Source organism: Channa argus, chromosome 6, assembly GCF_033026475.1.
Source record: "Channa argus isolate prfri chromosome 6, Channa argus male v1.0, whole genome shotgun sequence".
Taxonomy (NCBI): Eukaryota; Metazoa; Chordata; class Actinopteri; order Anabantiformes; family Channidae; genus Channa; species Channa argus.
Window position 1 is genome coordinate 11975572 of NC_090202.1, and position 14265 is coordinate 11989836.

At 38.3% G+C, this 14265-nt stretch overlaps 1 protein-coding gene across 1 annotated transcript; it reads right to left on the reverse strand.

The window, feature by feature from the left end:
* Positions 1–590: 590 nt before the first annotated feature.
* Positions 591–13575, reverse strand: trarg1a (trafficking regulator of GLUT4 (SLC2A4) 1a). The gene is made up of 3 exons (XM_067506459.1): positions 12543–13575; positions 3134–3257; positions 591–2697 (listed from the first exon to the last, which is right to left on the reverse strand). The coding sequence occupies exons 1-3, from the start codon at positions 12957–12959 to the stop codon at positions 2687–2689; spliced, it is 552 nt and encodes a 183-aa protein (XP_067362560.1). The 5' UTR covers positions 12960–13575; the 3' UTR covers positions 591–2686.
* Positions 13576–14265: the final 690 nt, after the last annotated feature.

The window sequence follows — 14265 nt, forward strand, 5'->3', positions numbered from 1 at the left end:
TATATAAATTCAATTAATAACAGCAGTTTTACATGTCTGAGAGCTGGTCTTGTCCTGCAGACTTTAAGTTTTACAGCTGTCAGACAAGCATGGAAATCTCCCCCTGGATGTCTTGTCTTCATCAGGGAAACCCTGTGCAGGATTGTATCAGACATGTTCACACAGTCAGTAGACTGCTGGTGCATTCAGTTCCTGAATATTTCAGCCACTCAAACTGAACGCAACCCATGCAGAACTAAGCACCAGATCCTTTTACCTTAAGGTTGTGCTACTGTAACCTCTCACAGGTCTGTTAATTCAGAGGAGCTGAAATGCAAGACAGAAGATTTGTCCTTTCTGTCTGTGAAGAAAACAAACTGCTGTTTTAAAAATGGGTTTTCATGCATCACTTTCCTCATAATGCAATGGCTTCTCTCATTTATTGATGTTCAAGTCAACTTTTAGAAAACAGTAAAGTGTAAGTCAGTACAGTAGTACTGCAGCCTCTTACCTTTTAGCCCTTTTGTGAGTTCAGATACAGCCTCTGACCTGGTTGTAGACCTCTGAACTCATTTCTGCCTGAGGCTCACAGCTTAATCAAAAGGCACAACTTGGGCCATGCATGGTAACATTTATTCCAGACATGCAAAATGTACACCACAGAGATGAAAGCTGGCACATACACTACACTTGAAAAGTAAAAAGTAATAAAATGAAATGAAATTTGTGTTATGTTTACAGAGCAGTGCATGTGGGCTAACTAGCTGGCCTCCATTTTCAAAAAAGAAAATCTTGACACAACACTAGAGCAGTAGCTTACAGCTAAGACGAATAAGTTGCAATTTTGGCAACAATCTAATGTATTGTTTAAATTAGCTGTTAACTTTAGGAATCTTTGGATTTTGCTGCTTTCAGATGTTTGGATAAAGTGTGTTTTTATGTACAACTAGGAATCGGAATGGAATAGGTAAAACAAACATTTTACACAAACTGGGCTGTACAGAGTGAAATACTTGCACTTGTTCAGCCTCATATTGACTATGTTTATTTTCGCAATAGTTGTAATTAGCTGATGTTTTACTTGTATGAGCCCTTAAACAACTACTAGTACTCAACAAATGACATCACTTCATCACCTTTAGTAACCACTTTGAAGGGATCATGTCCAAATTACAACTTGTTTAAAATACAGAAGATGGAAAATTAATAAGGCCCAAATGAAAGCAGTGGATTTAAATAATGCTACTTGGATTTAGGTGATGTTACCTGTGCTTGTAGCATAAGCCTGTGATGTGTCAATACAAATATCCACAGAGGGCACATAAAACAATGAATTATCTTTGATAAGGTGACAAATACAAACTGTCGTGCTTGAAGTCTTTAAATGCTATTTGTTGTTACTCAGTCAAAGCCATAGGCCTGTTCATCTGCAAAACCAGGTGTCTGTAAGCCTGTTTGGCCCATTGCATGCGTACATATTTCATACACATTATTTTCCAACATAAATACATTTCATACCAATACAAATAGCTGAAAAAAAACATTCAATGAAACAATGGTGTTTAACACACAATGTATAGGAATAGTAAAGGAAAAAGGGAGAAAAATGTGAAATGTAAAGAGTTTAAGGGAACAGAGACAAAGGTGGATGACAAGTTGAAGTTGTTTTTAGAGTAAGTAAAAGGAAGAGAAAGGATTCAGAAATAGTGGCAGCCTGTGCCTGGCATGCATGTCGGTTTCTGTCGGAGCAAGGCAGTTAGAGATCACAGTCATCACACATCCTACAGTGACAAGACTCACACAGTGAACATTAATTACTCTTCCGTGTGCAAACACGTCAGCCTTTCTTACTCCTTTATATGAAAAGAGACAAATTATAACAGTCAAAACAAAGGCGGAATTTAGGTCATCTATATTCAGGCATGCGATTGGTCTCATTTGTTGTTGTTGTTTTAATCCAAAAATTATAATAGTCCAAATAAAAAAATCTTTTCCCTGCCCCCTTTCACAAACCCTTGAATTTTCACTGAAATACCAAGTACTGCCAAAGCAGCCATTGTGTCAATCTTAACAAACCCAGCACCACTTGGCTTACAAACATTTTTATAAAATGTACGCACACACACACACACACACATACAGTATATATGTATATTCATATATATATGTATATTTACATATATATACTCATATATCCACATATCCAAATATATTTGTAACTGTATAGGCTTTGAATGCAAGAGGTTCAGTAAGGATATATGAGGATTAATTGTAGCTGTTCAAAGTCCAAACCAACTTTTCAAAGGAGCTCTGTACCAGACAGAAAAAGTCGTTCGTTCTGTCCTCATACATAGATCGTCCTCTTCATTTAAAAAAGTTCATTTCCAAAAAGTCCTTCTGACCACACGCATAGTAAGTAATCTCTTCCTCTGTTTTAACCTGAATACTTTGACATCAGGCTTTTTGTTAATTTTGTCAAGCAAATGTTACTGGATTTTAATGCATGCATCTCTGAACTATTTTCTTTTTCATTTGTGTACTTGCTGCAGTACCAACTGTCATGAGTTGCCATTTTTTTCTCCTTTCTGACAGTGGTCATGATGTAATTACAATATAGCATAAAGGTAGGAATCTTGAGGGGGATGGGCTTTATTTTCTTGTTGGCTCTTGTTGGCTTTCATGTTTCCCCACTCTCAGGTTCTCCATGTCACTTGGATACTGTAAAAGAGAAAAGAGTGGTGTCATCGTCAGACAAAACGACAATTTAAACTCCCCGTCTTATCCCTGGTTTGACTTGTGTAGCTCTCGTATGAGCAGCAGGGTAGTCACCATTCTTGCACAGTCAGCCCACAGCAGTCACTGCAGTGCTAAATCAATCTGCACGCACACACACACACACACACACACACATGCATGCAAGGTGTGGAAAAGTGCTGAGTATGGACAAAGAAAAACACACATCTCAAGCTTGTTATATATCATGCTGTAATGGTAATGAAGTAGGTATTCTTTGTTGCTGAAAACAAGGCCTGCATGTGCATGTCAGAGGGCCGTGCACACATAAATAAAAGTAATATTTTTTGCATATTTATATAAGCACATAAAGAAAATTAATTACAAATATACAATAAACTTTACTATAGTATGTACTAACATATTGAGATGTAGACAACGATGATTATGATTCCCAGGATGATGGAGACGATGCTGAGCAGACGAGCCAGTCGACCCAATCTCCTGGCCCCATCCATATCCCCTGCCTGCAGGCTGTTTCTGGACTGGAGACACACACAAACATGCATCATCAAAAGTATTTAAATACCATGTTAAGCAGGGTTAGACACATACAAAGTTGATTTATTAATGTTGTGATTAAATGCAATGGCAAATTGAAAAGGCTTCATCTATCTTTAATCAACAGGTCACATCTTTAAAATTAGCTTTGCAAAATTAGATAAGTAACAATGAATTAAACTACATACTATCTAGCCAATGTTACTGCTGTCACAATCTCACCATACTCCTCAAGCATTACCACTCTTTTTAAGTTGTGTCTGTGATCTTCATATACAGCAACTTTTAAACAATACAGCTCCCCATTACACTTCCATTCATAAATAACAGGAACCAGCCTTTATATTTCCATGACAGATGGTGAAAAAATATGAGCAGCAATATGAATACATCAACACTATCTGTATGTTAGTAAGTAAACATCCAAAACTAAGGGGGTTTACAGTTTGGGGCACAAAACATAAGACAGAAACATTTTCCATGTACAGTACAGGAGCTTGGCTCTCTCCGGCAGCTCTCTGAGACTTTAAAATATTTATCAAGTGATTTTCTATTAATCGACAGGCTAGTTATTTAAAAATGGAAATGACACATACACAGTTTAGTAATGCTGACTTGTCTACTGGCTGCTGAGTGCTGAAAGGTAAAACACCAACGATATTTTATTCCCAGCTGTGAGCTGTGGAATTGTCTATTTCAACCTGGACTGGGATTTATGGAAGCATGTGAGCTGCAGAGCCAGTCAGATGAAGCAGGAGAGTGCAGCGGCGTGAAAGGGCTATACATCAACTTAATGCCGTATAGGTTTATGTATGCTGCAGATATGGAGACAGGACGATTTATGTCGTGTGCTTGATAATCTTAATTTAGCCATAACCACTACTTGCTTTATTCCCTTTCTGCACCAAACAACAATTACAAGGTTAAAGTGAGGTGTGGAACAACAACAGGGGACAGCTAGAAAAACACTTAATTACTGTCTCACACTAGTTGTGTGACAGTAAAACCACTGCAGGCAGTTTCTAATGTGATGGTGTTGATAGGTTTTGCATGGCAAGCGGTTTGATATTCTATGTTTGACTGCCACAGTAACAGAAGAAGACAACAGAATCACTGTGGTGTGGTTTTAACTCCTTTTTTCCCACAAGTGCCGATAAATTGACAGTGCTCGGAGGTCAGACTCGGGGGAAATAGTATTTAAAAAGTCTACACCTGCTGTTGTCTTACAGGAACGATCACATGTAACAAAGCTTGTGTAATTCCAAGCACACTGTTGTGTGCCTGTGAGGGCAACGGCTGATGAAAACTGGAGCTCTCCGTGGTGCTGAATGCATCTTTAAACCAGAGGGGTACAGCAGAAAGTTGACCTCTTATTCCCCTCATCCATATTAAATTGTAGAGCTGTATCTTTCCAACATATTTTTACCATTAAGGTGGTGCAATATTAAAAAGAATTAAGCTTCATAGTTATTTGTTATGAAAACCAAATTTAACTTCCTACTTTTATTTTTAACTTCTTTTTCGATTTTTACAATTTTGCGCTGTGAAATTTACATTGCCCATATGACAGAGAGATGGTAGAACCTCCCAAGCATCACCTCACAACCAGTGAACAAAAACACATGTAATGTACCTCTACATTACACACAATATGTTGTGTTAATCGGTCAATACTGAGGGTACAGTGCAGGGTTGTCTCAGTATAGGTTAATATTATACTGCAGTGAGAAAAAGAAACACCACCACCACACACACACACCTCTATCCTTCATGATATACCAGTAGATAGTTACTTCATCCTTTTGTTCCCTAGAGCCTCTTTGTCTCCAGGCTGTCTCTGGTGTACTTGGTACGGGAGGGTGGGAAACGTGCAACCCTGGGGCTTTCTTCTGAACCAGCTAGTGTACTGCTGGCTAAGGAATCATGAGTACACTGATATCACAATCTGCTCTCCAAAAACTTTATAGAGAAAGAGAGAGGAAGGTTTTACATATACAGTTTAACAAGATTTCTTATGGCATTATAAACACCATGTATTTACAAATACCCAGTTATAATATTAATACAGTGGCACATCTGTCAATCTGGGCTCTGAAATAAGACATTTGGGCCTCTCACTCATATAAAGAGATATTCTTTAGCTTCCATTTCCTGGATGGCAATGTGAACACAGTCCTGTGGAGCCCATATTGATCCCGACTCACATCCCAGGGAAAAGCAACATCAGCACCTTAAATCAATTTTAAGCCTCTCTCAGAAAACACTGCCTATTTAGCCAATTTCCAATTAGGAGAAAACACATAAATGATAAACTTTAAAATTAAAACTATCATTTCCATTGTAAAACAGAAAAAATAACTGTGTTTTTTGGTTTTCTGTGTTAGTGTTCTTGTTTATTGCGCCCAGCCTTTATCGTGTGTGTGTGTGTGGGGGGGGGGGGGGGGGGAGTGTGTGGGTGTGGGTGTGGGGTTTGTGGGAGGCAGCCTTCACATGGCTGATGAATGTCTTCTGTATATTGATTCACAGGGAGAGTAAGCCTGCTCATATTTGATTTCTGAATGGAAAATTGTACCTTCAAAGTTTCTTGTCCAGCACTCATTGTGCTACCAGTGTACACACCAGCCACACTCCCTTACTCTCCAGTTTATGTGTTTAGTGGAGGAAGGTGGGGCCAGTAAGTCAGTAAGTGCTCCCTTTCTCTCTCGTCATTAATAATGGACGTGCAGCAGCAGCTTGGTGGAGAGGGACAGTGTAAACCCCTGAGTGTGTATGTAGTTATGTCTATGAGATTTTGGTCAAACTTAAGATGTTTTAATTGCATCTTCATTTTTTATTTCCAATATAACCTTAATTTTCTTTTAATCTCTCTTTCTATTGTTCATTGTCTTTAGCAACATTTTTGTAATCAACTTGTAAAAACTTCCTTTAACAATTTTTTCTAAATTCAACGAGAAAAATATTTAATTGACAGAGCACAGCACATAGGAGCATCGTGAACTTTAGGGGGCGCTACCACAGCTTTTAGACTCGTTCTTACACATGAATTCCCATTAAAATTTCAAACCTCTCAGTGTGGTCAGATGATCAAATCTGCCATGGCACTGCTCTTACTGTTGGAGCTACAAAAGACATTCATAAATTTTAATTGAATTTGTATGGTAGTTAGCTTGTGAACTGAATACACAGTTCTTTTAAACGAAGTGTTATTATGTGTTATTATTGCAAAGACATGAAGCCACAATGTTGTCTGTCTTCTATTTGGCAACTCAGTAATAAATTTGCCTTTAGCTTGTTTAGCTTGTTGTAATCTAACTTATTAGTGATGCACATTCAGCTATTACAAATGTCTTTGAAAATTAGAGTACAACTAATAACAATTGTACAATAAACAATTCACATTTAAAAGAAACTCCACTTGGAAAAGTTACATTTGTTTACATCCACTTATATTGTATTGAATTTGATACTGTATCATGTACAAATCTAGTCCTGATTTGTTCGATAACAAAACAATTTTTGTTGTTGTAAAAAAATTCATAAGGGACAAGGTTGACTGTTAGAGTTGGAGCCTATTTTTATCACATTATGTAGTGGTACAGGTTGATAATCCATATGAATGTTAATGACTTTTCATCAGGGCAAAAATATAGGACTGAAAATAATTTTTTAGAGGTTGCGTATAAACAACAACTTTAAACTTGGGCAATAATAAGTAGTAATAAGTAATAAGCCCTATCTGGCTTTTGGTTACCTTTGGATATTAAAAGGATACAAAAATTCCTCAAGAAAGCAAAGGACAGTCACTTCTAATGTTGTTGCATTTGACCACATTTCCTTTATAATTACTTTACCAAAAATGCTGCTAAAAAGAAACATGGAAAAAAGTTGTACTAAAAAATATATACTTTGTTTTATCACAAAACAATTACATTTTCATTAAATTTTAATAGGAAAGCCCCTATAAGACCCTATACACCAACACTTATATCCACAACATTAGAGCATTAGTTTTTCATATTTTCAATTGAATTCACTCTGGGATGATGATATCATTACTTGCAGGACTGTGATAGATTTCATATTATTGGCAATAACTGTATTTTTGCTGTGCCACCACATCTACAGTATTAGATCTCTAATAAGAAGTAATTTACCTACACACACACACACACACACACACACACACATACATTCCAGTGCAGCATATTTTACAGGCAAATCTGCCAAGCGTGCAATAACGTTCCTGCAGTTTGAGCCTTCCCATTACTGTGATAGGCTGGTATGGGCAGTAAAAACCTATTACCCTTGCCTTTCCAATCCTCATAATTGACTGCACATCTTCTCTGTATGCCAGCCACAAGCCTTTCCCACCAGAGCATCTGTCAGAGATCTGTGGCGGCAGCCAGCTGGAAGTTGGCTTTTAGGTGGTCCTGCTGCTGGAAGTGGTGGGAGATGATGATGGATGTTACTTTTGCTGGTTCTGTTGTTAGCAGTGCACCATCTGCCAGTACAGAAGAAATGCTGACTCTTTCACAAGCCTAAATGATGCCTCAACAGATTGTACCCAATTATATTCATAAGTTTAAAACATTCTTCTAGTATTGTCATTTGGTGTTTTATGTCTGTTCATTGGTTTTTGTTCATTCATTGCTTGCTGTCCAGACAGTGATGCTGATAAAAGTGATGTGTCTTCTGGAATCCTGAATTCCAGCCTAAGTACTGTGGAAGTACTTAGCATGTCACCAATGCCATAAACTTGCAAAATGCTCAAGATGATCAGTTTGAGGTTAATTTTTGGCAACTAAAACAAATTTGGCTTAGTATGCGGTTTAAAAAAAAAATTGGATCCAATCCCTGGTTTCCAGTAGAATTTGTTCTAGCATCCATCCATCCTGCCATCTCAAACCGTAATGGAAATTTTTAGCGCAATGATCCCACGATGGTGGAACGAGCTAACAAACTCTGCACGCTCAGCAGACTCTCTCCCAATATTCAAAAAACAGCTGAAAACAGAACTCTTCCGCATCTCCCTATGCACTTAAATCTCTTTAAAAAAAAAAAAATCCTTTCTGCTCTTTCTCGCACTTGCATCTTGTGAACTGTGAACACTTTTCTGATAGGACTTTGCTTTCACTTTGCTTTGCTTTGATGTTTTCTCCTTGAATTAGATTCTCGCTTGCTTGTACCTCACTCGTAAGTCGCTTTGGATAAAAGTGTCTGCTAAATGACTAAATGTAAATGTAAATGGGGCAGCATTTTGGAAAATAGTAAAATCCTTTAAGAACAAGTGCTCCATGCTGCTCCTGCCAGCAATCAATGGTGAAAATGAGCCTATTGTAAGGAAAAATTACATTGTTGTCACATGTTTGATAAAATCTTTACTGTCAGCAGCAACACTGCAGAATTGTGTATCTACTAGGCCTCTCTTGTTATAAAATAACAAATCTCTGAGCCCTGTCACATATTGAAAAGTACAGCAGCAAGAAAAGGAAACTGTTTTCTGCTTTTTTGCAAATCAACAAACACAATATTTCTAAGTTGATAAAACACAAACAGTCATGACCTCTTACAGTATGTCTTTACTGAACACACAAAGTGAAAAGAAAAACACAAACAATGTCAGTGTGCTCTTCACAAGAAGCATCAGCTGATGGGAGCCACGCCGCACAAAAAAGGGAAAACCTACAATCAAGAATTGCTCATTTGTATGTAGTAGCCACTGTGGCTACTCTCCATAGACGTAGGATCAAAGTTAGTTCAACCAGTCATTAAACCAATGTTGCCATTACTTTTACCAATATCTCTTTGTCATCTCTTGTCATATTAAAACACAAATCCTTTAATTGTTTGATAATATAAAAATTATTGATTAGTTCATCTTTCAAGTTCTGTTTAAGTGGACATACTGTTCTGAGGTTATGGTTCACACTAGGTTTTAAATTATTACTTAAAATTTTCCATAAATACAGAGCACATAATAATATCAAAAGTATGAATTCAGGTTATTTCTGCTCTACTGCAGGACTTTAGATCAAACTACTCTTTATACTGAGGAAAACCAACCATGCTCCTCCTTTTTTGTCTCTGTTTACAGTTTCCCAGCGTCTGGGCTGCTTCCCTTCATTAATACTCTTCACTGTTTTAACAGCAGTTGAGTAGTTTCGTCCTTCTGTTTCAGCTTTCCACACATATCCATTTCACATGGGCGAGGAGAATATTAGCACTTAGATGTGATCTTGCACTCTAGGCCTATATTGTGTGGCATCAACCACATTACTTTGGATTCACTTGTTCACTGTTGGAAATCTCTGTTTTTCTGCTCTGACTCACTTGCACTTATCTGACATCACTGTGGTTTCTGATTCAATTCCTTTCTAAGCCAGTGATAGGAACTACTTTATGGCCATTTGCTGCTTCTTTCACACCCATCTGCCCTTGTAGTGAATTATGTTTTGATCTTCTTCTGGGGCCCGTATCCCCTTTCGATACCCCCAGGAAAGACAGAGGATGTTGATTGCTGCCACAGAACTGGCTAACTGCTGCAATCTGCCCTTTGCAGAGAAACTAATTTGACTTCTCTCGCCTTCTATTGAGTTAGTGGCCGGCTCCAGTTTCTACATCCTTAACTTTTTTCATTGTGCTCTCTGTCAAAGCCTCCCTCCCTTTTTCTCTCCTTCTTCATGCCATTAGCAAGTGGCTGAATTGTGAATGTTCTGGATGACGGCTTGCGGAAGTACAAGCTGTCTTGTGGATACTGGCTGATATTCCCTTTGATGTGAAATGTCCACAAGAGTAATATTTCAGAACTAATGGATTTTTGCATTGTCTTTGCCTTGTTTCTGTGAAGACATTAGTGTTGGCAATGCACTGTCAAAAAAATAAATAAAATGAAAGTGAAATAGGCTGTAAAACACCAATGACCGTGTAAATATGTAGATATTAAGATGAAATCAGCTATTGAGAGTTAAAATCATGATACAACGGAGTTTCTGCTGGACAATTGCCAAATACTTACAACAAATGTCTGTGTTTACTGCTTAATTTAAGTAGCTTTCCTTGTCTGCTGTCACTCGCTGGCAATAAGGACTTAATGACAATCAAAAACAATCTTTTTTTTTTATCATGTTAATAACAATAAATGTGTTGAATACAAGAGCTGAGGACAAAAAAGGAAACTTCACAAAACATTTTATGGGATTTCCCTCACCCTCAAACTTCCGTCTAAAACCTCATAAATGAACTGAGGAATAATATTATTAATAATAGTAATAATTCTTGTGATTTAATGCCCGGTGCTTCATTTCATAGAGACATAACCCAAAATCCTGTTTCTAGATAGCTACACAAGTACAGTCCTTATTCCAGATCTGACCTGATCAGTCCCAGTCAAGGAGACACACAAATAATCTTCCTTAACTAAGGGAAAAGGTTTTCTGTGATCCAGTAGTGGATTTGACAGTTTAATTTTACCTTAGTATCATTCAGCTCATTCAACTTTTTTTTTTTAAGGATTGAGGCATCTACAAATGGGAAGGTGCAGAGTTACTGATATGCCAATACTGAAGTTCTGTTGTGTCATGTTGTGTGAATCTGTGTAACAACCCCTAAAGTTTAATCAATAGACAATAATCCAGTGCACAGCTCAATGCTTATCCATCTACCAGGATGCTGAGCTGGACTGGGAAAATTACAAAAGTGATAACATTTTTAGGAATGAGAGGACAACAACACATTTGGTAGAGTACAATATATAATAACAGAACATGACATAATAGATTTCAGATAGTGACTTTGTGAATTTCGGACTTTCCACATCTGGTCCTAGCATAATGTAGGCATATCAAGCTGAGAGGGACAGGAAATGGAATGGGAGAAATAAATCATGCCAGCTGTCACATGATCTACAGCTTTGTAGGAGCCTCTTTATGCAGGATGTTTTATTGTATCAACTTGCACCACTGTAATTTGAAGACACAAAGTGAATCTAAAAGTGTACAGGCTGGAATGTCACTCTTTATTAACACGTTCCTGGCAGATTGCATGAGCTATATAATAATAATAATAATAATAATAATAATAATAATAATAATAATAATAATAATAGATGTTTGCCAAAGTGAAGCAAGGTTCACCATCAACAAGATGTAGTACGTTATCAAAGCTGCAAAGTGTCTGTAGTTTTCTTTTAAATTACATAACAATTTATCAAAGACAGAATTGGCACTTTCTGCTCTTTGACCTTTAAATCCGGTTTGTTTTTTTTGCCCATAGAGATCAATTAAAAGTGAAGCTCTTTGAAACTCTGACACCACTGCAGCGGGTGACTACTAGAAAATGTCGGCTTTCATTTCACTCATGGATCAAGTGCAGATCCTCAGCATGGATCTTGAAGATTAAAATACGTGTTGCAGGATGGATATGGATATTAATGTGGCCACCCAGAGCTCACGGGATAAGCCGAAAGGACAAAAAATATATATAAAATATGGATCATGTGGAGCATCCATGTGTTCCATAGTTAGGTTGGAAAGAGTGCTATAGACCCACCCACTTAGGAGCCCCCCCCTCCCCACAAAGAAAAATAGACCCTTAAGTGTTAAACAGAAGCAGCATATCACACATCTACATTATGTGATGCAGTTTCAGTATTTGCCTGCATCCTGCATTAACAGTGAAGCATCCTGAAACTTTCTGTGACGATCACATGCCACCAACACCACCACCCCTCTGCATGAAGGCAGCTTTTTCTCTTGTAAACCGTAAATAAAAATGTAATAGTTAAATGCTGGGAAGTTGCAGTTACACTGATGTCTGTTTAAATTAATATCATACACATGGAGTCATAAGCTGCACCAAATACTGAATTCTTAATAAATGGCCAGACACATGCAGTGCTTTTGACACAATAAAGTGATCCTATTATCATCATTGTTATTATTATTAAATTTTTACATTACAAAAACGGATCAATCACCTGATATATTTGTCTTTATGTGGATATGAATATTCCCCTATGCAGATGGACGACCATCCACAAACCAATATTGTTTTTAGAATAATGTTTTCTTCCAAAAATATAAGTTGCTTGAGACAAAAACGTAATAAAACCCTACTGCGGCAATTTCCTATACATGTTTTGGGAAACTTTTAACGCTTTTAACAATTTTATTTGTACAACATCTTCTTATAATTACACCCATGCTGTTCCACTTTTTGCTCCGCACTAACAGGCTACTTCTGAAGGGACCCTTCAGTAAAGCGGTACTCACCATGATGGAATACACCAGTGCGACAATGCTGACAGGCCACACGGGGCAGAAGCAGGAGATGATGACCAGGATGAGGTAATCCCTGGGCTTCGGGGTCTCCTGGACGGTAGCGTTCCCGGTGGAGGAGCGGCTCAGACTGGCCTTGGACGGGGAGAGGGGGGCGGCGGCGGCGGCGGTGGCCAGCTCCCCGGCGGAGCCCGACCTCACAGCCACCCCATGGCCGTTCTGGTCGGCCTCCAGGCCCTTGTCACTCCCCATGTTGACCGTGAAGGAGGTGGACATCTTCATCCCATTTCCTCCAGGCTCGGTGGTCACAGCCAACAGTCTCTCCGTCTCCTGGAAGTCCGCAGGCCGTGCGCCTCCTCCGCCCTCACCTAAGTTGGACTTGAGGAAGTCGGTGTCCGTGTTGATGGCCATTATCAACTCTCACTTATTTCAACTTATATCTCAAATGGAAAGATTTTAAACACTGGCTTTACAAATGAGCAGAAGCCGAGATTTCATTCTACAACTGTTGCACTAATGTTTCAAGCTGGAATCAGCTGATTGAAGGAATGTGATCACCAGTCAGGGTTTAGCAAATGGATAAAAATTAAATTATTTGAAACTCGATGTGCTTTGAAAGGGTTTAAATGGATCAATCCCTTTAAAGAAAGGAATACAATCAGAGAGGAGATGAAAGCAGGCTGAATTCTCTAGTTATTATTATTCTCTTTGAATCTTTCGTTCACCGTCCTTCACATCTGCTCTTTGACTCATTTCCAAAGGGGATCAGATCAGAAAATCTCCTCGATAGATCCAAGCCAGACCTCCCGTCGCCCACCTTGATCCAGCCCCACCACTTTCCTACAGGCTTTTTTTTTTCTCCTCAGTGAACAGTAACTAAACTGTTGTTCTTCCCCTCTCAGAAAAAGGCGATGCTCCCCTCTCAAAGTAGACTCTAAAATGATCCACTTTCTCCTCCTTCACGGCTCCACGCTGCAGCAGGACAGCGACTGTGTTCAACTTGGGACCATTGTCAAGTCACCAAAGTAAAACAAAACACTTCCTGCAACTAAACAAAAATAAAAGCCTCAGTTGCCAAAACTATGACGTGAAGAATCCACTCACGGACACCACTTAAGCTACACAACGTTTTCTTTCTGTTCATGTTCATTGAAATTCATGTTAAGATGGTAAACTATAATAGCTGTTCTCCTAAAAGTCTGTGTGGACGGTGTGAAATGCTTTTCATAACGTGAAAATAGTCTATTTTGTAACCTCAGTAATGCTTCACCCACAACAACATTAATAATAATATAATAATAACAATAATAGCAGTTAAGGCTCTTTACATATGAGTGGTGGTTTGAAAATGCTGTTGCGTTTCCAAATTAATATGGTTGATGTTAAATGTCATGTGCAAAAACACAATAAAAAGATTATACGTAAGCCTATACAATAAAACTGGAGAAATTGGTTTAACAATAAAAGCAAAGACCAAAGTAACCAGACAACGAACACAAAATTAAACAACTTTATTTTACGTTTCTTTTTTAAATCCGACATTTCTCAGTTTTTATTGTGAACCCGCGATCGTTGTATTTCCGGTATGATGTTTCGTTTATATGACTAACTTGACGCAGGGCAGTCTGGCGCTGAGCCTCCTCCTCCTCCTCCTCCCTTTCTTCTCCTCCTTTCAACATCAGCACCAGTGGTTTATGGAGGAGAGCCAGCGGCGGAT

Excerpts from the sequence above, each read along its gene's own strand:
- trarg1a (XM_067506459.1), bottom strand. The coding sequence starts at position 12,959 with ATGGCCATCAACACGGACACCGACTTCCTCAAGTCCAACTTAGGTGAG. Across the intron at positions 3,258-12,542 it reads CACTGGTGTATTCCATCATG|TCCAGAAACAGCCTGCAGGC; the intron begins GTGAGTACCGCT and ends GTGTGTCTCCAG.